Source organism: Salmo salar, chromosome 01, assembly GCF_965601325.2.
Source record: "Salmo salar chromosome 01, fSalSal1, whole genome shotgun sequence".
NCBI lineage: Eukaryota > Metazoa > Chordata > Actinopteri > Salmoniformes > Salmonidae > Salmo > Salmo salar.
In genome coordinates this window covers 142,780,173-142,808,141 of record NC_138291.1, presented here as the reverse complement: position 1 = coordinate 142,808,141, position 27,969 = coordinate 142,780,173, and the positions used below count along the sequence as shown (strand labels likewise).

Genomic DNA, 27,969 nt, shown 5'->3' with positions numbered 1-27,969 from the left:
TACATCAATTTTAAGATGTTTTATTTCGTTCCACAACACTTTAGTTTAAATACTACATTAAAAAAAAAACCACAGAGGACCAACACCAACCAGGGTTTAATAAATTATAACATTCCAGCATCAGAGTACATGTGCAAAGAAAATGAAATATACCTGTACATAATATATTTCAAGATACAAAGCAAAAACGTCTTCACCAAAATCATCAGTGTGAGGTTACCCATCTCACTAACACTACAGTATATTGTATAATTCATTAGGAACTTTAATTCATTTCTTACTTTTTACAGAGATTTTAAGAAGATTAAGTTAAATGGGCATCTAAACAGATGTAGTTCAAATCATTTACAATAAATGGCATGTTGTACATGTGTTGACCTTTTCTGTCTGCTATATTAAAAGAACAATATAAAACAAAACAGAAAAGCTAACAAAACATACAACAGTGCATCATTAACAAAGACATGGAGAGAGACCTTTCTGGTTAAATCTAAAATATTATTTACAGCAGATTATTCTATTATAATTCAACATGATTTTAGGATAATTGTCCATCTCCTTCAAATATGAATATCATGCATTTAACCTGCATGCTATTGAGTGTGTGTGTTATATCTGAATTACTCAATCCAACTAAGCTCATACAGTAGTTTGTCCATGTTGACACATTGTGCAGTCCTACTTTTGGGACCCTGCATTGAAAGATGTTTGGGAAAGTACAGTATTTCAGAGATGTAATGGCCTGTTGCTTTGCTGTACCTGCCAGCAAGACCTCTTGATCAAAGTAAGAATAAATATTTAAAATGTAAGACATTTGAAGGTCACTTTTTTTTGATTGAGCCAAGTAATTAAAACCAAAAATGAAATCATAATTGGGAAAATGTGCATTTGCCATCTTCGTAATGCAGTCGAATAAACACAAATAAAACAATAAATGGCACAATGATACCCCAAAAAGACTTCAGTAGATTCTTTAACACCTAAAATTCTAAATAGTTAACTAAATGTCAAGTGGTCAATGGTTAATGACACAATATTGCAAATTATTTTTTTAAACAGGCCTTTCAACAGAATTTAAACAAATAAATTCTCAAACACAAAAGTTTAAGGTCATTCTGACATTAGGAATAGAAAAGAGAGTATACATAACAATACATAACAGCTGTATCAGTTGACCTCCATCAATTGCAACAACATCTCTGGCGTTATGGGCCGAATTCCAACTTGAGTTCCGATTTGCACAAATCTGACATCAATTCCCTTGCACAAAACATGTGAGTTAAGAACACACATCTCAAGTTAGTATTCAGCTCTATGGGCAGTGTAAACACCATGTGTTTTAACTCAGTGTGGGCTGGATCACATAGATTATACAACAAATAGAGGACTGTCTACTGTACACTTGGTTTCTATGGTAGCAGCTTCAGAAACAGTCCCAAGCAACTGTCCATCCTTCCATAAACCAGAACCATAAATCATAGAATTCTACAAGACTGACAAGTGACAACACAAGACTAATTAATTGAAACATTGATCATTTGTTCCACTATTTCTATTTTGCTGGCACAGTTAAATAAGTAGGTAGTTAGGAACTTTTCGGAGATAAATACAAACGCATTAAAAAATATATATATACACACACACTGCCGTTCAAAAGTTTGGGGTCACTTAGAAATGTGCTTTTCTTTAAAAAACAAGGACATTTTTTCTCCATTAAAATAACATCAAATTGATCAGAAATACAGTGTAGACATTATTAATGTTGTAAATGACTATTGTAGCTGGAAACGGAAGATTTTTTTATGGAATATCTACATAGGCCCATTATCATCAACCATCACTACTGTGTTCCAATGGCACGTTGTGTTAGCTAATCCAAGTTTATCATTTTAAATGGCTAATTGAACATTAGAAAACCCTTTTGCAATTATGTTAGTACAGCTGAAAACTGTTTTCCTGATTAAAGAAGCAATACAACTGGCCTTCTTTAGACTAGTTGAGTATCTGGAGCAGCAGCATTTGTGAGTTCAATTACAGGCTCAAAATGGCCAGAAACAAAGCTCTTTCTTCTGAAACTTGTCAGTCTATTCTTGTTCTGAGAAATGAAGGCTATTCCATGTGCTAACATAATTGCAAAAGGGTTTTCTAATGTTCAATTAGCCTTCTAAAATGATACACTTGGATTAGCTAACACAACGTGCCATTGGAACACAGGAGTGATGGTTGCTGATAATGGGCCTCTGTACGCCTATGTAGATATTCCATTTTTTTTTTAAATCAGTTGTTTCCAACTACAATAGTCATTTACAACATTAACAATGTCTACACTGTATTTCTGATCAATTTGATGTTATTTTAATGGACAAAAAAAATGTGCTTTTCTTTCAAAAACAAGGACATTTCTAAGTGACCCCAAACTTTTGAACGGTAGTGTAGATAATGTCTCCCCCCTCCACAATATCCTTCATTAGTGGTAATTACTTATCTTCTCAAAATAATTAACAATTTGCTCAACCCGTCAACCAGATTTTTGAGGGAAGACACTTCAAACATCTGTTTTAAAGATCCCAGTGGGTATCAAATGAACAGAGAACCTTTAATTGAAATTCATGCACATAAGTAACAAATGAAATAACAAAACGGATTAACAATGATAAGCCCAAATAGGGTACAGGTTCATGCATTCATGACATGATGCACACTGGCTGGCACTGGGGAGGACAGCTATCTGCCTAATGGGGAAGTGTATATTAACAGCCACTGGAGTGTTCTGACGGGCGACAAGCTATTGGAAACGAGGGGTAGCAGATACATCAGGCCAACCGTGTAGTGTGAGATAGAGGTCATGTGCTACATTCACAGAGGTTGAGAGAGCGGCTCTCCTTCGTATGGTCTTCCCTGAAAAGTGGAAGAGTGGAGGATGAAAATGAATGTGTGTTTCTAGCTTTCCTGTTCCTTCGACTTCCCCTCTCTACTTCTCTCAAACGTCATCAAAGATTCTGCTCCGTGACGAGGACATGGACAGGTACCTGCCTGGTACATGTCTGCAACATGGAGAGGCACAGTGAGCATACTGTATATGTTTAACAACACACACACGCCTGTGTTATTTGCTTACAGGTATCGACCACAGCAGGGCAGAAAATTATACTAAAACACTTAATTAGATAAGAGTTGGCACCGGAGGACATATTACCTGGTGGAGCCTGCATCAAGAGGGTCGTCTGAAAGTGTCTCTGCATTGAAGTCCAAAGGCTCTGCGTCCTGGAGAAGTTCTATAGAGTCTCTCTCTGTTCCTCTGCCAGTCCGAGAGTACTTGGCCTCTGTTGGAGAGAAAAACAACAATCAATACCATTTCACTGCCTTCCGTAGTTCAATTCAGATATATGTTAGAAGGGATTTATAAAGAAGATGTGGCGTTGATATCCTTAGTGGCATTATGATAAGCCATGACTCTACAATAGGAAACAAACCAGTGATTAATTGTTTAACAAAGCAATGAGTAAAATCTAGCCAAACTGTAGAAAAACAAGTGTAATGCAAGTAGGCTTTGCGATCATTCACTCACGTCTAGTGTTAGGGACAGTATCAGAGTAGTTTGTCTCTGTCATTTCTGCTGCTTCATTTCTAATCCTGTTCCTGGCGGTGTCTTCCCGCGTGTTACCATAGCGCTCTTTCCACTCCTAGAACACAGGCGTGACGTTATCATCTGGATCTGTTTCTTAGCAAAAAAAATTAACTGCCAACGCACACAATAAAGGGGCATGGGAAATGAAAACTAGGCACTCGCCCTTCGTCGGTTCTCTCCATCCTCAATCCTTTGGAGCTTTCTTTTCTCTGTCAGAAACAGAGAAATCACTAAGTACCATTGTTTTAGTCGACAACCACACACACACACACACACACACACACACACACACACACACACACACACACACACACACACACACACACACACACACACACACAAAACCAAAGCTTTTTTCCCCCTGTCAAAAGGTTTCAATTCAAGTGGTGCCAAACCTCGCCGAATGAGCTCCTTGCCCTCATCGATCAGGTCAGAGGTCATTTCATTGTCTCCCACAAACTGCTGAAAGCCCAGGAGGTTCAGACAGCGGGTGCCCAGGCTAAAGGGTTCATACAGAAACAGTGATGGTCTATCATAAACCAATACTTGTTCTTGCACAGTATGTATGTGCACTGATAGTCCTTCTGGGTCATTGGAGGAGTACTCCTTGTAGAACAGTTGATATAATCATGTATCCTAATATTATTGATATGCAATTCAATTGCAAAATCTAAACAGCAGACTGGTCTCACCTGAAGTAGGTAGCGATGCAGAGCAGCAATATGAGCATGGGGTAATAGATGTAGAAGCCATTAGCTATGAACGATAGGACCCTCATAGAACCCATGATCTGCAGAGGAGTGACATATCATCAACATGAGGAAAAGAACACATCAAGGAATACGTTCGATCACTGTCAGAAGGACGTGCTGTGTCTTACAGAGGTGTAGGCCGTCTGCTCCTTCTGTTGGTGGGAGATAGCAGAGTCCATGTGGATCAGACCCAGGAAGTTCAGACACAGAGGAGGGGTCAGACGGCAGAACAGCCTAAAGATCAACAAGACTACATTAGACATTTAACATTAAATCATGTTACATAAACATATACCAGGTGAAAAGTAAGGGATGGTATGGTCATTTTCAGTGTAGCTGCCACATACAGTATAGCTCTGTGCACACATGCACCAAAACCAGAAACACACACCACTTTCTGAATGTCAATTTCCTCCATTTCTACCTTATACTGTCTATGATTTCCAGAGATGTTCTCTCTCTTTGATACTTAGCGATCCAATCAGACCTACATTCATCCTCTCACTGCTCTCTGCCGTCCAGTCACTTACATGCCACTGAACTGCAGGCTGTATGCGTCAGTCTGGTGGTGTGAGGCCAGGTAGTAGTAGTTGAACACTCTGATCCGGAACACAGTGGAGTAAACACAGGTGCACAGGAAGAAGATGGTGATGAAGCACGCCATCTAGTGGACAAAACAATAACCTTCATGTGAGAGACCGACAAGCTCCAACTGAATTATGAATACACAACAGGATGTTGATATTATCAGATACACCAATTAGTACACCAGTAACTGCTTTCCGTTGGCGTCTCACCTCAATGTACAAGTAGTTGTAGTCTCTCTCAGCGAGCTGGATGAAGACAGCGAAGAGTGAGAGGACGGGTCGGGTGCTGAAGAAGGTGCACTCAGACCACACCACGGCCACAGAAAACAGAGACAGCACCACAGCCAGCAGCCGGTAGAACCAATGTCTCAGCAGGCACTCCCAGTACCACTCTGGAGAAGAACAACATACAAATACACAAGGATCTTAGACGTTCAGAAAAATCCCAAATGAGAAGCGGAATGGAAGACTAGACAGGGTAAGACCCATTAGGGAGCCCTGCACCCGACACTGCGAAGAGCATACTGTAGGTGAGTGAACAGTCAGTCAGTTGTAAAGTTGATCCAGAGGGTACGGACATATTCAATCTCTCCCTATCCCAGTCTGCTGTCCCCACATGCTTCAAGATGTTCACCACTGTTGCTGTACCCAAGAAAGCAAAAGGTTACTGAACTAAATGGCCCCGTAGCACTCACTTCTGTCATCATGAAGTGCTTTGAGAGACTAGTCAAGGATCATATCACCTACCTGCCACCCTAGACCCACTTCAATTTGCTTAGATCCACAGACGATGCAATCGCCATCGCACTGCCCGATCCCATCTGGACAAGAGGAATAGCTATGTAAGAATGCTGTTCATTGACTATAGCTCAGCATTCAACACCATAGTACCCTCCAAGCTCATCATTAGGCTTGAGGCCCTGGGTCAAAACCCCACCTTGTGCAACTAAGTCCTGGCCTTCCTGACGGGCCACCCCCAGGTGGTGAAGGGCACCTCCACTTCTTTTGTACTCGGCACTGGTTCCCCGCGGGGATGCGTGCTCGGCCCCCTCCTGTACTCCCATGACTGCGTGGCCACGCGCGCCTCCAGCTCGGTCATCAAGTTTGCGGCCGACACGGCAGTGGTGGGCCTGATTGCCAACAGTGACGGGGTGGCCTGCAGGAGGGAAGTGGGGGCCCTGGGGGTGAGGTGCCGGGAAGATGGCCTCTCACCCAACGTCAACAAAACTAAGGAGTTGATCGTGGACTTCAGGAAGCAGCGGAGGGGGCGCCCCCCGTCCGCATCAACGGGACCACAGTGGAGAATGTGGAGGGCTTCAAGTTCCTCGGCGCAAACATCACTGACAGACTGAGGTGGTCCACCCGCTCGGACAATGTGGGCACAGCAGGGGGCGCAGCAGCGCCTCTTCAACCTCAGGAGGCTGAGGGGATTTGGCTTTGCGCCTAAAACCCTCACAAACTTTTGCAGATGCACAGTTGAGGGCGTCCTGTTGGGCTGTGTCGCCGCCTGGTGCTCTCCAGAGGGTGGTGGGGTCTGCCCAGGGCATCACCGGGGGCGGGCTGCCTGCTCTCCAGGACACCTGTAGCGCCGATGTCACAGCAGGGCCATGGGGATAATCGGGGACGGCAGCCACCCGGGGCCACTGCCTGTTCACCCAGCTGTCGTCTGGAGGGCGGGGTCAGTACAGGTGCATTGAAGCTAGGAATGAGAGGCTGAGGTACAGGGGCCATCGGACTGTTGAATGGCCATCGCTGGCACACTGGAGGCTGCTGCCCTATATACATAGACTTTAAAAATCGCTGGCCGCTTTAATAGTGGAACACTAGTCACTTTGATGATGTTTACATATTTTGCATTGCTCATCTCATATGTGTATGCTGTGTTCTTTCCTGTTCCTGTTCCTTTCCTGTTCTGCTGTATCTTGGTCGGTGCTGCTCTGACATTGCTCGCCCAAATATTTGTATGTTCTTGGTTCCATTCCTTTACTTTAGATTTGAGTGTGTTGTGAAATTGTTGGATATTACTTGTTAGATATTACTCCACTGTCGGAGCTAGAAACATAAGCATTTCGCTACACCCGCAATAACATCTGCTAAACACGTGTATGTGACCAATACAATTTGATTTGACCCACCTACGGTAGGAGTGTAAAAGTATCGGCTGAGCCAGCTAGTTGGTTCTGTGGAGGGGAAGCTGCGGACAAACTGGTGGGCTGAGCTGGTCTCATTCTTTGCCACGTCCTCCAGGTGCATAGCCTGCTGCAGGAGGATCAGCCACTGGACACGGGTCCTGTTGTGCCTCTGCACTGCGTAAATTACCTGACCATTCACAAAAGAACCACAGTCTCATTCGAACACAATTGAATCTAATAGAGCTACTGGATATATCAGTAAAATAAACACAATTAAAAATACTTTAGTGAAAACCCTTCTAATATATTTCTTCATTTTACTTGTTTGTGAAGCTTCACCAGGCTCTTCTCACTGGGATAGGTGTTCTGTTTGTCATCAAAGTCCTCATAGTCATCCATGTTTCGGCCCATCTTCTCCTGGTAGTCCACAGGGCACTAAGGGAGAAAACTCTTGTGTTAGGATTACAAAAGGCGCCCGTCTTTCTCAGGTCACATCACATTCCTCACTTGTTTAATCCTCACTTTAAGCACACGGAGTGGAGATTGTGGTGGGGCTCCATCTATTCTTCACTAAGAACGTGCAAATAGTTTCTTTCCTCGTGAAGCTCCTTTAATCCTACCTTTCTAAGAATAGTATCGATGTACTTCCTCAGTGGGTGGTTGTACTTGATGGATTCTTGGACCTTTCGCACTTCCTAAAACAGATGCACAACAAATGTGGGCAAAAAAGAAGAAGAAAATAAAAGACCAATAAACTCTAGGGGAGCCGAGAGCACCATGTTGACTCTAAACAAAATGTGCTTTTTAAAATTACTCTGCCATTTTTTAAGTCATGCCATGTCCCCACCTGTCCTTGACTTTCCTAAATAAGTCAATAAAATCAAACATAATGAGTTATAAGCAGTTTCAAGAGGACATTACATTTCCCCCCCCCTGGCCCTTATTCATCACAAGTTATTCACTGGCAGTCAGACTGTGTAGCTGATGGCCCATCGAAAACGTTCTACCTTGTCCCTAACCTGCTGTTTTTGACTCTCCAACTGACATTTACTCCTGAGGTGCTGACCTGTTGCACCCTCTACAACCACTGTGATGATGATGATGATGATGATGATGATGATGATGATGATGATGATGATGATTATTATTATTGTTAGACCATGCTGGTCATCAATGAACGTTTGAACATCTTGGCCATGTACTGTTATAATCTCCACCCGGCACAGCCAGAAGAGGACTGGCCACCCCTCAGAGCCTGGTTCCTCTCAAGGTTTCTTCCTATGGTTCATGCCTTTCTAGGGAGTTTTTCCTAGCCACCGTGCTTCTACATCTGCTTTGCTTGCTGTTTGGGGTTTTAGGCTGGGTTTCTGTATAGCACTTTGTGACATTGGCTGATGTAAAAAGGGCTTTATAAATACATTTGATTGATTGATTGATGCACAGCATGGCTTTTAAATTGACACAGAGGCAGGTAAGCAGAGCGTCAAAAAGTGACTTTTTCCAAATGTCTATATAGTAACAGAAAGAGCATATTCTGCAGTTCCCAAATTACCTATCATTGCCAAAACAACCCTTGAGCTCTATAAAAAAAATATATAACTTTGACAGAATTACCAAGATTCCATGCGCTCCCCACGTAAACTCGCAAAACACAGTAATATATTTAAATTCAAAATGCTATCCTGTTCTTTTTCAATGCTTTTAAAAAAAAATCTAAACGTTCCTTAAGACCTGCCCGTAATGAACGAATGATATTTGTGATGATGTTTATTTAAATGGTTTTTAACACAAATTGTGGCGTTTTTGTGGTTTTACCTTTGTATGGTCTACAGTTGAAAATGCTATTGTGTTCTTTGAAAATAAATGTTCTTTCGTATTATGATGTTATACACACAACCAAATGATATTTTTTGCGATAGCATACTGTATATAAAATGTATTTATTAAACTGTTAAAATGTTGACATTCAAAAGACGCGTCATTGGCCCGAAGCGGGGTCTAACGAGGCCAGGCTTTTCTAGTGTTAAACACAATTTAACTCAGTTTCTAAGAAACAGAGCACACTAAAGTTTCCATTTCATAGTGAGAGCAGGAAGTTTTCCCTACCTCCATGACATCCTCTAGGTTCTCCTGTGCATCAGCCTTCTCCGTCATCAGCTTGGCTGCCTTGAAGTAGGTCTTGATGAGCAGGTGTCCCCGCCGCGAGGCGTTCCAATAGGAGCGCGGAATCTCCACCAGGCCGTAACCCAGCAACAGCACCAGCAGGAACAGACCCCAGGTGTTGGCTGCAGTGATGCCTATTGTCTGCAGCTCATACCTGAGAGAAGCAGGGAGACAGACCAAACCAGATTTACGTAAGACGAAGACAAACATGGTTCCTCCTAATTACCCTTCTATGTTTGCACGGAGTTGTGTAGAATACAAATGAGGTGAAATACGGAATGTTAAACGTTGTTTTTGTAGTCAACAGCACACTTTCCAAACCACAATTTGTCCATGTTGCTGTGCACTCACCAGGAGAGGTGCCACTGAGGGTGAACCGCCACGTAGATAAGCAGTGAGCCGAAGATGAGCAGGTATGTTCCGTAATAAATGGCATTCTCTATCAGTGCAGTCTTTATTTTCCCAGTGATGGAAAAGCCCCCTGAGCGTGCATAGGACTGCATGAAGGGCAGCAGCAGCCTGCAAGAACATCAACATCTGGAGTAAGGCAGGTGTACTAGAATATGTGAATTAAGAAAACATCTCTATAGGGACAGATGTGGGTGATTGGCTTAGTGAAGAAAGACTGGTCAGTCAAACTAAATGAACTCGGGCAGACGATTTCTGTCCCAAGTCGTTGTCAGTGTAGTGTTTCCAGTACAACTACATACAACTGCATGCAAATTCTGCTCTAAACCTCACCAGGTGAGACACTGAGAGGTCCAGTAAACAACTCTCCAGAACACAGGCATGATTCCATCTGGAATGTAGCTCCATGGCTTGTAACACACCTTTAGAACACTGTCAAGGAAAACACAAAGTGTTAATATGTAAGCAAACTTGGGGACATAAAGCCTACGCTATACTGATTATACACTGAGTATGCCCTGAGTTAATTATACACTGAGTTAATGTTTTGTACACTCAGTGTATACTGTGTTAGTGACCTGTTCAACACGAATCAAAACATTGAAACTGGAGCAAAGTACATGAACATTGATCTTCATATTTAAACCATGGAACTCCAATGTTTGCCTTGTATAAACTATTAGGGTAACATGTCAGACTGGGGGGAAAAAACACTTTACATAACGATGAGCAAAAATAAAAAGGACCCGATGTACTCGGCATGTCACGGTAGGAAGAGGCTGGACTTTTATAAGTGAAATTAGATTACGTCTAGCTGTTGCAAATAACTGTGTGTGACAACAGATATACAAAACCTGCCTTGTAATCTGATTTAGACGAGCCTCTGCAAAATCTCTCTGGTTTGAGAAGACCGCTGAAACACAGTGTCATGTTTGAAATTACAGCAGTGGTTACTGCTTTCTGGCTGGGCCCGTCGTCTTTGGTAACCAGGGTATGCTGGCGTTTTGTTCAACCAAATCCTGACCTATCATGTCATTACCCTGAATGCTGAACCAAATCCTATTACACATGAACATTTGATGACACCCTAGGCACTCTAACCTTTTAGTGGCAGTGGCCATAGTTGAGTTTCCTGCTGTTTGATTGGATAGCAGTGGGGTCACAGGTAGTACGGCAGGATGTTCTTCATGATCAATCTTACACTGCTTGTAGATTGTCTGAAAGGTCAAAACACACAGGAAGACATCAGAGAGGTATGCAAACACACAGACACCAAAGTTACTGGTCACCATTTCGATCCAAGTTTTTTGTCAAAGGTAATGGATAAGATGGGGCTTCAGTGTGTGGTGAATGTGTTCAGTAATAGTACTAACCGTGCTGATGTCCAGAGGAAGAATGAAGACGATGAGGAAACACAGGTACCAAGCCAGCAAGGTGCCAAACAGCACCATCCTCTGCTGCTTACGGAAGTCTGCATAGCGATGCAGCAGGAACAGAGCCAGGAAGAACACCACCACTATCTCAATGCCCAGCGCAGCCCCACTCATCCTGCCTCTCTTACCGCTCTCTCAACGGCAAGACTGAAAAGAGAGAAAGTTTTAGAATCAATCCCTGGAAGTTATATAGACTAGAGGCTGTGAAAGAGAAATGTCATATTCACTACCTAATATAATATTAATTCATTTAAAAATTTGCTTTTGAATCCCCAGATTCTTTTAACGAGGTGGTGCTGCTGCGTACAGCCGGGGGAGGGGGGACTGTAACCACAATTTCCTGCAATCTAGAGCAAACAATTGCCTTATATGATAACATATGTTACCAGTCCACAAGGTGGCGCAGCGCCTCTCTAACGTTCCTTTGGAGAGAACCCTGGCTTTTCTCACACCCAAGGCACAAAAGAAATTCATCAAAAATGTTATTCTAATAATAAAAACAATCCAAAACACAGAACATAGTAAGCAGACATCAATCAAAGCTATATACAGGTGTTGTCAGATCCAGTGGACAGTAGAACAGAATTAACGGAAGTCCTTGAAAGCTTTTCTGAACAGCTCTGAGCTGTGCCTTAAACGAGGCCAGAGACTCTGCAGCCCTGACAGTCACTAGAAGTCTGTTCCACAGCCGTGTCACCCATAGTTTTTAGTCTGCTGTAGGGCTGCTGAAGGGAGATAGACCCGGAGGAGTGAAGGTGTGTGTGGGGCAGGAGGGTAGAATGAGGACAGACAGATTCTTGGGTACAGTTTCTCTCTTGTTGTCAGTCACTGACAGTAACTCAACTAGCCCATGTGGGCTAACATGCTTTAGATTGGTAAGTTAGGCTAGCGGCCAGATAATTAAACTTGTAGTAATCATGGTGGAATTACCGACCGGTGGGGCCCCCATTGATTTTCTTAGCAAACATTTCTCTCCACCCTATGGCAAAATTAGTAGAATTGCATGAACGGAGTAAGAAAAGTGCAAAATCTTCTCTCCGCCCAAAGGCAAAATGTGTAGAATTGCAGAAAACTTACTTTAAAACTGCTACATTTTCTCTACTCCCCATGGCAAAATGTGTAGAATTGCAGGAAATTAACTCTAAAACTTCTCTCTGTTGTCAAGAGGGGGGCCACTAAATTGTTTTGCTTGGAAGATGGGGGAGGTGAGCTCTTAAAGCCGACTGGAAGGGCTCAAGTAGGTTGTGAGTGGCCAGATGGTGTCGAGGAGCGTACTCAGGAAGGGCTGGTTGGAGATGGGCCTATACTTCTGGATGTTGTCAGGGTTAGATCCTAATAAAATGGGGATCTTCAGAAAAAAATTAAGCTCCAGCCTTTTTAAGTACTGGTTTGACTGAGGCAAGGTTGAGCTGAGGAGGGACACATCCAGTGATGAGGGATTGTTGATGATTTCTGCAAAGGAAGGCTCCAGAGCAGGTAAGCAGGTCTTGACCAGGGAGGTGGGGAATAAGTGGTGGGCCTCCTGGCCTCATTGTCCTAACCAGCTTGGTTACATCAGCTGCAGTAGTGACTGTGGTGAAGTTGGAGAACCTTGACTCAGGAAGCGTAGATCAACTAAGGGGGTGGAGAGGACAGGATGGTGATGAGGTTTTCAATTTTGCTTTGGAAGAAGCACAGGTATTGATTGCAGCGTTCTGAGGAGAGCAGGGTTTGGGATTTTAAGACTCCTAAACTGAATGGAGCATAGGCCTCTAAAGTGCGACCAATGTGGTTGCGGACCAAATATTTTGCTCTGCGACCAGGAGTATTATTTTGGGAGCACAGTGCGACAGTGGAGGCTCCTCAGAGGAGGAAATTGTAAAGATGGTAAAACATTTAAAAAGTAATTATTTTAGATAAAGCTATACTGAATATAATCACGTCACCAAACAATTGGTTAAAACACACTATTTTGCAAAGGTCTACAGTAAACTCAGTAAACTCAACAGCACTGTAGGGTAGCACCATGGTGTAGCCGGAGGACAGCTAGCTTCCGTCCTACTCTGGGTACATTGACCTCAATACAAAACATAGAAGGCTCATGGTTCTCACCCCTCCCATAGACATACACAGTAATTATGACAACTTCCGGAGAACATCCTCCATCCTATCAGAGCTCTTGCAGCATGAACTGACATTTTGTCCACCCAATCAAAGTTTTAGAGAAATAATCTAGTACTGAAAGCATAAGCTACAGCTAGCTAGCACTGCAGTGTATAAAATGTGGTGAGTAGTTGACTCAAGAGTGAGAAAGACAATAGTTTTCTTAGTAATAGTATTTATTCCTCAATGAAGGAGAAGCAAGAGAGAAATATAGAGAGATTGTCATTTTTTTTCACTTTCAGTTTCACTTAGCTAGCAAATACAGCTAGCTAGTTTAGCCTACTGAAACACCCTGCTCAAACAGAGCAATGCTATATTAGCTAGCTGGCTATGACTTCCCAACACAACACTGGAACTCTTCCAAGTCAAGGTAAGCTTTTGGTATTACTAATTTATTGCCACCGGGGCCCGCCGGTATAACTGCTTACTGACTGTACACTAACATTACTGCATGATTGTAGCAGGTTTACTAATACGTTAGTTCTATTAGCTATGCTGACAATGACGTTACTTTAGCTAATATGGTGACAACGATGTAGGCTGTGTGTAGAGGTTTGGCTTGGAAAGGTTTTTTCGCCTGGTCACATACAGCTGATGTGCTGTGCATTGAAGTCCACAAACGAAGGGACAAGGTGAGAGGAGAAGAGCGCATAAAAGGAATACTACGTGGTTGCTATGAAAGTGAACTTAGTTCACTTTCCAAAAAAATATTAAAACGGAAGCAAATGGGGATAAACATACCTGAATATGTCCAATAGAAACTCTCGTTTGCAACGGTTGGACTAATGATTACACCCTATATCAGCTAGATGCAGGCGAGAGTGTGCAAGGCGGTATTGAATGTCACGGTCTGTCGCCTCAAATTTTTCTCTCAACCTGTGTGCACCTACGTTGTAAACTTTCATTCATAGGCTGGGTTGTAGCAACCTCATGATGGCTATATATAGTCACAGCTGTGTACATTCCCCCTCAAGCAAACACCAAGACGGCCCTCAAGAAACTTCACTGGACTCATATTATTCCAGTGCTAGCCTCTCTACACTGGCTTCCTGTTAAGGCAAGGGCTGAATTCAAGGTTTTACTGCTAGCCTACAAAGCATTACATGGGCTTGCTCCTACCAATCTTTCCGATTTGGTCCTGCCGTACATACCTACACGTACGCTACGGTAACAAGACGCAGGCCTCCTTACTGTCCCTCGAATTTCAGCTGGAGGCAGGGCTTTCTCCTATAGAGCATAATTTTTATTGAATGGTCTGCCAATCCATGTGAGAGACGTAGACTCGGTCTCAACCTTTAAGTCTTTATTGAAGACTCATCTCTTCAGTAGGTCCTATGATTGAGTATAGTCTGGCCCAGGAGTGTGAAGGTGAACGGAAAGGCACTGGAGCAACGAACCGCCCTTGCGGTCTCTGCCTGGCCGGCTCCCCTCTCTCCACTGGGATTCTCTGCCTCTAACCCTATTACAGGGGCTGAGTCACTGGCTTACTGGTGCTCTTCCATGCCGTCCCTAGGAGGGGTGCGTCACTTGAGTGGGTTGAGTCACTGACGTGATCTTCCTGTCCGGGTTTGCGCCCCCCCTTGGGTTGTGCCGTGGCGGAGATCTTCGTGGGCTATACTCGGCCTTGTCTCAGGATGTAAGTTGGTGGTCGAAGATATCCCTCTAGTGGTGTGGGGGCTGTCTCAACCTCCAGTTTTTATGCTGCAGTAGTTTGTGTGTCGGGGGGCTAGAGTCAGTCTGTTATATCTGGAGTATTTCTCCTGTCTTATCCAGTGTCCTGTGTGAATTTAAGTATGCTCTCTCTATCTCTCTCAGAGGACCTGAGCCCTAGGACCATGCCATAGGACTACCTGGCCTGATGACTGCTTGCTGTCCCCAGTCCACCTGGCCGTGCTGCTGCTCCAGTTTCAACTGTTCTGCCTGCGGCTATGGAACCCTGACCCGTTAGACCATGCTGGTCATCTATGAACGTTTGAACATCTTGGCCATGTTCTGTTATAATCGCCACCCGGCACAGCCAGAAGAGGTCTGGCCACCCCTCATAGCCTGGTTCCTCTAGGTTTCTTCCTAGGTTCTGGCCTTTCTAGGGAGCTTTTCCTAGCCACCGTGCTTCTACACCTGCATTGCTTGCTGTTTGGGGTTTTAGGCTGGGTTTCTGTACAGCACTTTGTGACATCAGCTGATGTAAGACAGGCTTTATACATACATTTGATTGATTGATTGATTGACTCCATGTAAACTGGAAACTATATATCCGGAGGCTGCATTTATCTGCATTTATCATAGCAAATTTGAGAACAAGGCTATTAATTGAACGACTCGCAGGGGTAATACACAACCACTTCCGTGATGCATACAAAGCCCTCCCCCATAATTAAAGTACTAAACGGAAGTCCCATAAGGTTTAGTAGAGACCTGTGAGGAAGAGAAATGTATGTGTGTATGTGTGTGCCTAAGAGAATACCGAGAACAATGAAGACTGTGTTTGGCTCGACCTGGCTAGAACTGAGAAACATATGATAGTACAGGGAGTACTTCTCAAGGTTCCTATAATCTCGGGGGAATAGAACGGACAGCGCTGGGTAGTGATTAACAGTGGTGAGAACTCTGGGGAGGGATACAACTCACCTACTGTTCGTGTGTATGTATGTGCGTAGGATATCTACTGTTTGTGTGGATGTATGTGCGTAAGGAAGAAGCAAGTTATAAAATGAATGTCTTTGTATAATGGACTTCAGAACGTTCTCGTGAATAAACTGTACGAACCTTTTGCATAAGCTGAGTCTTTGCCTAATTATTATTAACCCAGTGTCTTACAAACCTTGGGGATTAGTCAAAGCTAATTAGTTATTATCATTGGGATTGAAAATTCTCATGACAATGTACCAGTGACGAGAATCATTCAACGCTGGTCTGACCAATCGGAAGCCACACCTCAAGATTGTTTTGATCACGCGGACTGGAATATGTTCCGGTCAGCCTCAGAGAGCAACATAGACCTAAACGCTGACTCGGAGTGAGTTTATAAAGAAGTGCATTGGAGATGTTGTACCCACTGTGACTATTAAAACCTACCCTAACCAGAAACCATGAATGGATGGCGGCATTCGTGCAAAACTGAAAGCGCGATCCACCGCATTTAACCATGGAAAGAGGTCTGAAAGTACGGCTGAATATAAACAGTGTAGTTATTCCCTCTGCAAGGCAATCAAACAAGTGAAATGCCGATACAGGGACAAGGTGGAGTCGCAATTCAACGGCTCAGACACGAGACGTTTGTGGCAGGGTCTACAGGAAATCACGGACTACAAAAACAGCCATGTCATGGACACCGACGTCACGCTTCCAGACAAACTAAACACCTTCATTGCCCGCTTTGAGGATAATAATGTGCCACCGTCGTAGCTCGCTAACATTGACTACAGCTCAGCATTCAACGCCATCGTACCCTCCAAGCTCATCATCAAGCTGGAGGCCCTGGGTCTCAACCACACCCTGTGCAATTGGGTCCTCGACTTTGACAGGCCGCCCCCAGGCGGTGAAGGTAGGAAACAACCTCTCCATTTCACTGACCCTCAACACTGGGGCCCCACATGGGTGAGTGCTCAGCCCTCTCCTGTAGTCCCTGTTCACCCACGACTGCGTGGCCATGCACGCCTCCAACTCAATCATCAAGTTTGCAGACGACACAACAGTAGTGGGCTTGATTACCAACAACAACGACACAGCCTACCGGGACGAGGTGAGGGCACTCGGAGTGTGGTGTCAGGACAACAAACTCTCACTCAACGTCAACAAAACAAAGGAGATGATCATGGACTTCAGGAAACAGCAGAGGGAGCACCCCCCATCCACATTGATGGGACAGCAGTGGGAAAACGAAGGTGGAAAGTTAAGTTCCTAGGTGTACACATCACAGACTAACTGAAATGGTCCACCTACACAGACAGTGTGATGAAGTAGACGCAACAGCGCCTCTTCAACCTCAGGAGGCTGAAGAAATGTGCCTTGTCTCCAAAAACCCTGACAAACTTTTACAGATGCACAATCAAGAGCATCCTGTCGGGCTGTATCACAGCCTGGTACGACAACTGCACCTCCCTCAACCGCAAGACTCTCCAGAGGGTGGTGCGGTCTACACAACACAGGAAGGCCAAAAAGATCATCAAGGACAACAACCACCCAAGCCACTGCCTGTTCACACCGCAATCATCCAGAAGGCGAGGTCAGTACAGGTACATCAAAGCTGGGACCAAGAGATTGAAAAACAGCTTCTATCTCAAGGACATCAGACTGTTAAACAGCCATCACTAACTCAGAGAGGCTGCTGCCTACATTGAGACCCAATCACTGGACACTTAAATAAATGGATCACTAATAACTTTAAATAATGCCACTTTAATAATGTTTACAGTGGCAAGAAAAAGTATGTGAACCCTTTGGAATTACCTGGATTTCTGCATAAAATTTGATCTGATTGTCAGTCACAACAATGGACAAACACAGTGTGCTGAAACTAACACACAAATTATTATATTTTCTTGTCTATATTGAATACATCATTTAAACATTCACAGTGTAGGTTGGAAAAAGTATGTGAGCCCCTAGGCTAATGACTTCTCCAAAAGCTAATTGGAGTCAGGAGTCAGCTAACCTGGAGTCCAATCAATGAGACGAGATTGGAGATGTTGGTTAGAGCTGCCTTGCCCTATAAAAAAAACTCACAAGATTTGAGTTTGCTATTCACAAGAAGCATTGCCTGATGTGAACCATGCCTCGAACGAAGAGATCTCAGAAGACCTAAGATTAAGATTTGTCGACTTGCATAAAGCTGGAAAGGGTTACAAAAGTATCTCTAAAAGCCTTGATGTTCATCAGTCCATGGTTAGACAAATTGATTATAAATGGAGAAAGTTCAGTGCTGTTGCTACTCTCCCTAGGAGTGACCATCCTGCAAAGATGACTGCAAGAGCACAGCGCAGAATGCTCAATGAGGTTAAGAAGAATCCTAGTGTCAGCTAAAGACTTACAGAGATCTCTGGAACATGCCACAATATGTAAAACACTAAACAAGAATTGTGTTCATGGGAGGACACCATGGAAGAAGCCACTGCTGTCGCAAAAGAGCACCTGATGTTCCACATCGTTACTGGCAAAATATTCTGTGGACAGATGAAACGAAAGTTGTGTTGTTTGGAAGGAACACACAACACTATGTGTGGAGAAAAAAAAAGGCAGACCACACCAACATAAAAACCTCATCCCAACTGTAAAATATGGTGGAGGGAGCATCATGGTTTGGGGCTGCTTTGCTGCCTCAGGGCCTGGACAGCTTGCTATCAGACGGAAAAATGAATTCCCAAGTTTATCAAGACATTTTGCAGGAGAATGTAAGGCTATCTGTCCGCCAATTGAAGCTCAACAGAAGTTAGGTGATGCAACAGCACAACAACCCATTAGACAGAAGTAAATCAACAACAGAATGGCTTGAACAGAAGAAAATACGCCTTCTGGAGTGGCACAGTCAGTCCTGACCTCAACCCGATTGAGATGCTGTGGCATGACCTCAAGAGAGCAGTTCACACAAGACATCCAAAGAATATTGTGGAACTGAAACAGTTTTGTAAAGAGGAATGGTCCAAAATTCCTCCTGACCGTTGTGCAGGTCTGATCCGCAACTACAGAGAACATTTGGTTGAGGTTATTGCTGCCAAAGGAGGATCAACCAGTTATTAAATCCAAGGGTTCACATACTTTTTCCACCCTGCACTGTGAATGTATACACGGTGTGTTCAATAAAGACATGAAAAATTATAATTGTTTGTGTGTTATTAGTTTAAGAAGACGGTTTGTTTATTATCGTGACTTAGACGAAGATCAGATAAAATTGTATGACCAGTTTATGCAGAGATCCAGGTCATTCTAAAGGGTTCACATACTTTTTCTTCCAACTGTACATATCTTACATTACTCATCTCATATGTACAGTTGAAGTCGGAAGTTTACATACACTTAGGTTGGAGTCATTAAAACTCGTTTTTCAACCACTCCACAAATTTCTTGTTAACAAATGATAGTTTTGGCAAGTCGGTTTGTGCATGACACAAGTCATTTTTCCAACAATTGTGTACAGACAGATTATTTCACTTAATCACAATTCCAGTGGGTCAGAAGATTACATACACTAAGTTGACTGTGCCTTTAAACAGCTTGGAAAATTCCAGAAAATGATGTCATGGCTTTAGAAGCTTCTGATAGGCTAATTGACATAATTTGAGTAAATTGGGAGGTGTACCTGTGGATGTATTTCAAGGCCTACCTTCAAACTCAGTGCCTCTTTGCTTGACATCATGGGAAAATCAAAAGAAATCAGCCAAGACCTCAGAAAAAAAATTGTAGACCTCCACAAGTCTGGTTCAACCTTGGGAGCAATTTCCAAACGCCTGAAGGTACCACGTTCATCTGTACAAACAATAGTACGCAAGTATAAACACCATGGGACCACGCAGCCGTCATACCGCTCAGGAAGGAGACCCGTTCTATCATCTAGAGATTATCGTACTTTGGTGCGAAAAGTGAAAATCAATCCCAGAACAACAGCAAAAGACCTTGTGAAGATGCTGAAAGAAACAGGTACAAAAGTATCTAGATCCACAGTAAAAACGAATCCTGTATTGACATAACCTGGAAGGCTGCTCAACAAGGAAGAAGCCACTGCTCCAAAATTGCCATAAAAAAGCCAGACTGCACATTGGGAGAAAGATCAGACTTTTTGGAGAAATGTCCTCTGGTCTGATGAAACAAAAATAGAACTGTTAAGCCATAATGACCATTGTTATTTTTGGATTAAAAGGGGGAGGCTTGCAAGCCGAAGAACACCATCCCAACCGTGAAGCACGGGGGTGGCAGCATCATGTTGTAGGGGTGCTTTGCTGCAGGAGGGACTGGTGCACTTCACAAAATAGATGGCTTCATGAGGAAGGAAGATATTGTGGATATATTGAAGCAACATCTCAAGACATCAGTCAGGAAGTTAAAGTTTGGTCGCAAATGGGTCTTTCAAATGGACAATGACCCCAAGCATACTTCCAAAGTTGTGGCAAAATGGCTTAAGGACAACAAAATCAAGGTATCGAAGTGGCCATCACAAAGCCCTGACCTCAATCCTATGGAAAATATGTGGGCAGAACTGAAAAGGCGTGTGCGAGCAAGGAGGCCTACAAACCTGACTCAGTTACACCAGCTCTGTCAGGAGGAATGGGCCAAAATTCACCCAACTTAACACAACTTATTGTGGGAAGCTTGTGGAAGGCTACCCGAAACGTTTGACCCAAGTTAAACAATTTAAAGGCAATGCTACCAAATACTAATTGAGTGTATGTAAACTTCTGACCCACTGGGAATGTGATGAAAGAAATAAAAGCTGAAATAAATCACTCTCTACTATTATTCTAACGTTTCACATTCTTAAAATAAAGTGGTGATCCTAACGGACCTAAAACATGGAATTTTTACTAGGATTAAATGTCAGGAATTGTGAAAAAAATGAGTTTAAAAGTCTTCATTTTAGTTTTCCGTCTTCAAGAGAGCGAGAGTTGCACCCCTTCTGAAAAAACCTACACTCGATCCCTCCGATGTCAACAACTACAGACCAGTATCCCTTCTTTCTTTTCTCTCCAAAACTCTTGAACGTGCCGTCCTTGGCCAGCTCTCCTGCTATCTCTCTCAGAATGACCTTCTTGATCCTAATCAGTCAGGTTTCAAGACTGGGCATTCAACTGAGACTGCTCTTCTCTGTGTCACGGAGGCTCTCCGCACTGCTAAAGCTAACTCTCTCTCCTCTGCTCTCATCCTTCTAGACCTATCTGCTGCCTTTGATACTGTGAACCATCAGATCCTCCTCTCCACCCTCTCCGAGTTGGGCATCTCCGGCGCGGCCCACGCTTGGATTGCGTCCTACCTGACAGGTCGCTCCTACCAGGTGGCGTGGCGAGAATCTGTCTCCGCACCATGCGCTCTCACCACTGGTGTCCCCCAGGGCTCTGTTCTAGGCCCTCTCCTATTCTCGCTATACACCAAGTCACTTGGCTCTGTCATATCCTCACATGGTCTCTCCTATCATTGCTATGCAGACGACACACAATTAATCTTCTCCTTTCCCCCTTCTGATAACCAGGCGGCGAATCGCATCTCTGCATGTCTGTCAGACATATCAGTGTGGATGACGGATCACCAGCTCAAGCTGAACCTCGGCAAGACGGAGCTGCTCTTCCTCCCGGGGAAGGACTGCCCGTTCCATGATCTCGCCATCACGGTTGACAACTCCCTTGTGTCCTCCTCCCAGAGTGCTAAGAACCTTGGCGTGATCCTGGACAACACCCTGTCGTTCTCCACTAACATCAAGGCGGTGACCCGATCCTGTAGGTTCATGCTCTACAACATTCGCAGAGTACGACCCTGCCTCACACAGGAAGCGGCGCAGGTCCTAATCCAGGCACTTGTCATCTCCCGTCTGGATTACTGCAACTCGCTGTTGGCTGGGCTCCCTGCCTGTGCCATTAAACCCCTACAACTCATCCAGAACGCCGCAGCCCGTCTGGTGTTCAACCTTCCCAAGTTCTCTCACGTCACCCCGCTCCTCCGCTCTCTCCACTGGCTTCCAGTTGAAGCTCGCATCCGCTACAAGACCATGGTGATTGCCTACGGAGCTGTGAAGGGAACGGCACCTCCATACCTTCAGGCTCTGATCAGGCCCTACACCCAAACAAGGGCACTGCGTTCATCCACCACTGGCCTGCTGGCCCCCCTACCTCTGAGGAAGCACAGTTCCCGCTCAGCCCAGTCAAAACTGTTCGCTGCTCTGGCACCCCAATGGTGGAACAAGCTCCCTCACGACGCCAGGACAGCGGAGTCAATCACCACCTTCCGGAGACACCTGAAACCCCACCTCTTTAAGGAATACCTAGGATAGGATAAAGTAATCCTTCTAACCCCCCCCCCCCCCCCCTTAAAAGATTTAGATGCACTATTGTAAAGTGGTTGTTCCACTGGATATCATAAGGTGAATGCACCATTTTGTAAGTCGCTCTGGATAAGAGCGTCTGCTAAATGACTTAAATGTAAATGTAAATGTAAAAGTATTTGGCTAAGGTGTATGTAAACTTCCGACATCAACTGTATTTTATACCATTTATTGCACCTTGCCTATGCCACTCGGCCATCGCTCATCCATATACTTATATGTACATATTCTCATTCACCCCTTTAGATTTGTGTGTATGAGGTAGTTGGGGAATAGTTAGATATTACTGCAATGTCGGAACTATAAGCACAAGCATTTCGCTACACTCGCATTAACATCTGCTAACCATGTATGTGACCAATACATTTTTATTTGATATAGGAGAAATGTGATATATAGTAGCCTAAACCCATCGCTGTAATATTGAACTGGGTGATTGTAAAATGAATGAGTCATCCAATATGCTGTAATAGAAATAAGGCCATTCTTATCTTTCCCTCTGTCCTGACTAGTCTCCCAGTCCCTGTCGCTGAAAAACATCCCAACAGCATGATGCTGCCACCACCATGCTTCACCGTAGAGATGGAGCCATGTTTCTTCCAGACGTGATGCTTGGAATTCAGGCCAAAGAGTTCAATCTTGGTTTCATCAGACCAGAAAATGTTGTTTCTCATGGTCTGAGAGTAGAGGTCGACCGATTATGATTTTTCAACGCTGTTACCGATTATTGGAGGACCAAAAAAAGCTGATACCGATTAATCTGCCAATTTTTTTATATATAAATTTGTAATAATGACAATTACAACAATACTGAATGAACAATGAACACTTATTTTAACTTAATATAATATATAAAGAAACTCAATTAAGTCTCAAATCAATAATGAAACATGTTCAATTTGGTTTAAATAATGCAAAAACACAGTGTTGGAGAAGAAAGTAAAAGTGCAATATGTGCCATGTAAAAAAGCTAACTTTAAGATCCTTGCTCAGAACATGAGAACATATGAAAGCTGGTGGTTCCTTTTAACATGAGTCTTCAATATTCCCAGTTTAGAAGTTTTAGGTTGTAGTTATTATAGGAATTATAGGACTATTTCTCTCTATACCATTTGTATTTCATATACCTTTGACTATTGGATGTTCTTATACAAACTTTCGTATTGCCAGCCTAATCTCGGAAGTTGATAGGCTTGAAGTCATAAACAGTGCTGTGCATCAAGCATGGCTAAGAGCTGCTGGCAAATGCAGTAAAGTGCTGTTTGAATGAATGCTTACGAGCCTGCTGCTACCTACCACCACTCAGTCAGACTGCTCTATCAAATATCAAATCATATACTAGACTATAATATAATAAACACACAGAAATATGAGCCTTGGGTCATTAATATGGTCAAATCCGGAAACTAGAATTTCTAAAACAAATATAAAGCAAGCAGTTTGACACATTCAACAACACAGAGCTACACATGGAGTAAAACAAACATAGAGTCAATAATATAGTAGAAAAATAAGTCTATATACAAAGTGAGCAAATGAGGTGAGATAAGGGAGGTAAAGGCAAAAAAGGCCATGGTGGCAAAGTAAATACAATATAGCAAGTAAAACACTGGAATGGTAGATTTGTAGTGGAAGAAAGTGCAAAGTAGAAATATAAATAATGGGGTGCAAAGGAGCAAAAATAAATAAATAAATACAGTAGGGGAAGAGGTAGTTGTTTGGGCTAAATTATAGATGGGCTATGTACAGGTGCAGTAATCTGTGAGATGCTCTGACAGCTGGTGCTTAAAGCTAGTGAGGGAGATAAGCGTTTCCAGTTTTAGAGATTTTTGTAGTTTGTTCCAGTCATTGGCAGCAGAGAACTGGAAGAAGAGGCGGAAGGAGGAATTGGCTTTGGGGGTGACCAGAGAGATATACCTGCTGGAGCGCGTGCTACAGGTGGGTGCGGCTATGGTGACCAGCGAGCTGAAATAAGGGGAACTTTAGCTAGCAGGGTCTTGTAGATGACCTGGAGCCAGTGGGTTTGGCGACGAGTATGAAGCGAGGGCCAGCCAACGAGAGCGTACAGGTCGCAGTGGTGGGTAGTGTATGGGGCTTTGGTGACAAAACGGATGGCACTGTGATAGATTGCATCCAATTTATTGAGTAGGGTGTTGGAGGCTATTTTGTAAATGACATTGCCGAAGTCGAGGATCGGTAGGATGGTCAGTTTTACGAGGGTATGTTTGGCAGCATGACTGAAAGATGCTTTGTTGCGAAATAGGAAGCCAATTCTAGATTTAACTTTGGATTGGAGATGCTTGATGTGAGTCTGGAAGGAGAGTTTACAGTCTAACCAGACACCTAGGTATTTGTAGTTGTCCACATACTCTAAGTCAGATCCGTCCAGAGTAGTGATGCTGGACGGGCGGGCAGGTGCAGGCAGCGATCGGTTGAAGAGCATGCATTTAGTTTTACTTGTATTGAAGAGCAGTTGGAGGCCACGGAAGAAGAGTTGTATGCATTGAAGCTCGTCTGGAGGGTAGTTAACATAGTGCCCAAAGAAGGGCCAGAAGTATACAGAATGGTGTCGTCTGCGTAGAGGTGGATCAGAGACTCACCAGCAGCAAGAGCGACATCATTGATGTATACAGAGAAAAGAGTCGGCCCAAGAATTGAACCCTGTGGCACCCCCATAGAGACTGCCAGAGGCCCGGACAACAGGCCCTCCGATATGACACACTGAACTCTATCAGAGAAGTAGTTGGTGAACCAGGCAAGGCAATCATTTCAGAAACCAAGGCTGTTGAGTCTGCCGATGAGGATGTGGTGATTGACAGAGTCGAAAGCCTTATATGCAAAGCAGAACAAGCTAGTTAATCTAGTAATATCATCAACCATGTGTAGTTAACTAGTGATTATGTGAAGATTATTATTTTTTTTTTATAAGATAAGTTTAATGCTAGCTAGCAACTTAACTTGGCTCCTTGCAGCCACAAGGTCCTTTTGATTCTGCACTCGCACAACAGGTGGTCCTCGCGGATTGCAATGTAATCGGCCATAATTGGCATCCAAAAAGGCCGATTACCGATTGTTATGAAAACTTGAAATCTGCCCCAATTAATCAGCCATGCCGATTAATCGGTCAACCTCTATCTGAGAGAGTCTTTAGGTGCCTTTTGGCAAACTCCAAGTGGGCTGTCATGTGCCTTTTACTGAGGAGTGGCTTCTGTCTGGCCACTCTACCATAAAGGCAGGATTGGTGGAGTGCTGCAGAGATGGTTGTCCTTCTAGAAGGTTCTCCCATCTCCACAGAGGAACTCTAGAGCTCTGTCAGAGTGACCATCGGGTTCTTAGTCAACTCCCTGACCAAGGCCCTTCTCCCCCGATTGCTCAGTTTGGCAGGACGGCCAGCTCTAGGAAGAGCCTTGGTGGTTCCAAACTTCTTCCATTTAAGATGGAGGCCAATGTGTTCTTGGAGACCTTCAATGCTGCAGAGCTAAACTTATATAGCTTGCTACTACAATATTTAATTTGATTAAAAACAATGTTTCTTGCTCATTATGTATTTATCAGAGTTATTGACCACACAATAAGCCAGATTTGAGTAACTTACATTGTGGTGCTGAAACTTGAAGCAGCAGCCGCGCGTCACAATCAATCGCTAACGGACAGCAGGCTAATTCGAGTAGGCATAATTCATTTAAACAGTATTCATTTTAATTTGACTTTGCTAACAACAAGAGGGCTTTGTGTTGGAGCCTATTATGAGGTAGGCCTACCTGTTTGACAGACTATATTAGGCTGCTATATGCATAGATTTGTCGGTCAGTTCCTCCACCCACCATGCACTCTTTAAATGCCCTACCTCCATATCAGGGCTGTTAAGTTAAAACCAAGACTTGAATTGAGAAAGTATGCCATAGGACTACCTTTAATTAAAGAAAATGGCAAAAGGCATAGGCCTACCCCTTGTTAGCTTAAGATTTTGAAGAAAATAAAATGGATCCGTTTTAATTGATCCATAACATTGCTTTGGTCCGCGATGCTTTATGCTAGAAACAAGCTGTAAAATACCCGGGAAAGTGACTCCGATGCATATGGGGATGTCATTTTTTCATTTCTTTAACATTGAGAGGCTTAACTATAACCTTCTATAACAGAGAAGACCAAAGATGTAACTTGCTTGGGAAGTAATCTAATTCCGTCACTATCAATTGATTAAGCTATTCACTTTCTGTACATTTAAACCCAGCCAGCTTTTAGCGAAACACTTGTGACCTCGTTAAGCAACAGAAAGAAGAGTAGCCTGTAGTTAAAGCTTACATTTTTCTGCGTTGGTGGACATAACTTTTGAAAGTACCAGGCTCAGATTCCTAATGTCTCAGATTTTATTTTTGTAATTTTTACCCCCTTTTTCGTGATTACGATCTTATCTCATCGCTGCAACCCCAACGGGCTCGGGAGAGGCGAAGGTCGAGTCATGCGTCCTCCGAAACTCTCGGTCATGACACAGTCTGGGATCGAACCCCAGGCTGTAGTGACGCCGCAACACTGTTCTAATTTGCTAATATGTAAAATGATTTTTTTCTCTGACCTGCAAATACGATGATAGATTCATGCAATGCTTTTACAATAAAGGATATGTTTCCACCCATACTGTGGTCTGCGAACCCACAACCTTCTGGCCCGCAGCCCTGTGTACCATCAAAATCCACGTAATGCTTACAGCAACAGTTTCTAAAGATGCATATCTAAGGATCTGGTCTGTCCAAGACCTGACGGTGAACATGTTTTCTGCTATCCAATTTGTTTTAATTATTATTTTGGGAGGGTTTAGGTAAAATGTAGGGAGGGCCATCCTTTAATTTCTGAGAGGTCCGATTTTCTACATGCAACCCTTATTATAAAGAATGGTCACTCCCTAATCGCTAGAAAAATGTCAACCCGTGTATGGGAAACATTAAATCCCTCAAATGAGCAGACAGCGCCGCCTTGCTTGCTAACTAGCTAATTCTACACGTTGGCCGTGTTCGAGAGCATCAAAACCGTGATGTATGATGGGTAAATTGTGACTGACTGACTGATCTACAAATTATATTGAGTAGTTATTTAGGATGCAAGGTGAAGTGTAGATCAGTCAGTCTCGACCTGACTTAATGTCGGCTGCAATGTCGAACGCGCCCAACGTCTTAGCTGGTATGTCAGCTCACATTACAATTAATAACAAAACAAACAAAGATGCTTTCACACTTGTTAAACAACATAAAATCTAACTTGTCAAATCAAATTAACATCAACGCTTCAACTACCTTATAGATGTATTTATCGCATTTTGGGCCGCGATGAAATTAATAGCAAACGACCTGTCAAAAATGCTCAATTATAGCTAGCATTAGCTAACCTCGACTCGCGAACAAGCGGTCTTTGTTGCTAACTACATACGCTAAAATAGTATCTTACCTTCGTTTTTGTTTCGAATATACGGTTAGAATTATAGCCAAAATCCCAGCTATGATATTGTAAAATACAACCACCGTTTACCATGTAAGAACTAGCGTCACATCCTTGGTTCTTCCTGGTCTGCGTTATGGCAGCTGAGGATGATGGGAAGTGTATGCGTTTCTAACATGTTTTGTGTCAAAGTACCTTTGAGCTAAAACACTATGGACTACATATACAGGAACCAATAATAAAGTCAGAGAGAGCCACGTCTTTCAAAA

The 27,969-nt window shown here is 43.4% G+C and overlaps 1 protein-coding gene across 2 annotated transcripts; it reads right to left on the bottom strand.

Moving 5' to 3' along the window:
* Window positions 1-4: 4 nt before the first annotated feature.
* On the bottom strand, window positions 5-27,850 carry lmbrd2b (LMBR1 domain containing 2b). Of its 2 annotated transcripts, none has more exons than XM_014129593.3 (18): window positions 27,791-27,850; window positions 11,044-11,250; window positions 10,772-10,887; window positions 10,004-10,102; window positions 9,614-9,781; window positions 9,206-9,416; window positions 7,720-7,794; window positions 7,421-7,534; window positions 7,103-7,286; window positions 5,178-5,359; window positions 4,911-5,044; window positions 4,509-4,614; window positions 4,321-4,418; window positions 4,024-4,127; window positions 3,791-3,837; window positions 3,569-3,683; window positions 3,197-3,323; window positions 5-3,044 (listed from the first exon to the last, which is right to left on the bottom strand). In XM_014129593.3, exons 2-18 carry the CDS (start codon window positions 11,215-11,217, stop codon window positions 2,981-2,983), a joined length of 2,118 nt encoding a protein of 705 aa, XP_013985068.1. In that variant the 5' UTR covers window positions 11,218-11,250; window positions 27,791-27,850; the 3' UTR covers window positions 5-2,980. The 2 variants fall into 2 exon arrangements, with proteins under 2 accessions (XP_013985068.1, XP_013985059.1); XM_014129584.3 differs by having other exon boundaries at window positions 27,710-27,840.
* Between the last annotated feature and the right edge of the window lie 119 nt (window positions 27,851-27,969).

Coding starts and splice junctions, on each gene's coding strand:
- lmbrd2b (XM_014129593.3), bottom strand. CDS start 11,217: ATGAGTGGGGCTGCGCTGGGCATTGAGATAGTGGTGGTGTTCTTCCTG. Junction 7,535..7,719: donor TCGATACTATTCTTAGAAAG/GTAGGATTAAAG, acceptor TTTCTCCCTTAG/TGCCCTGTGGACTACCAGGA. Junction 3,838..4,023: donor CAAGGAGCTCATTCGGCGAG/GTTTGGCACCAC, acceptor TGTTTCTGACAG/AGAAAAGAAAGCTCCAAAGG.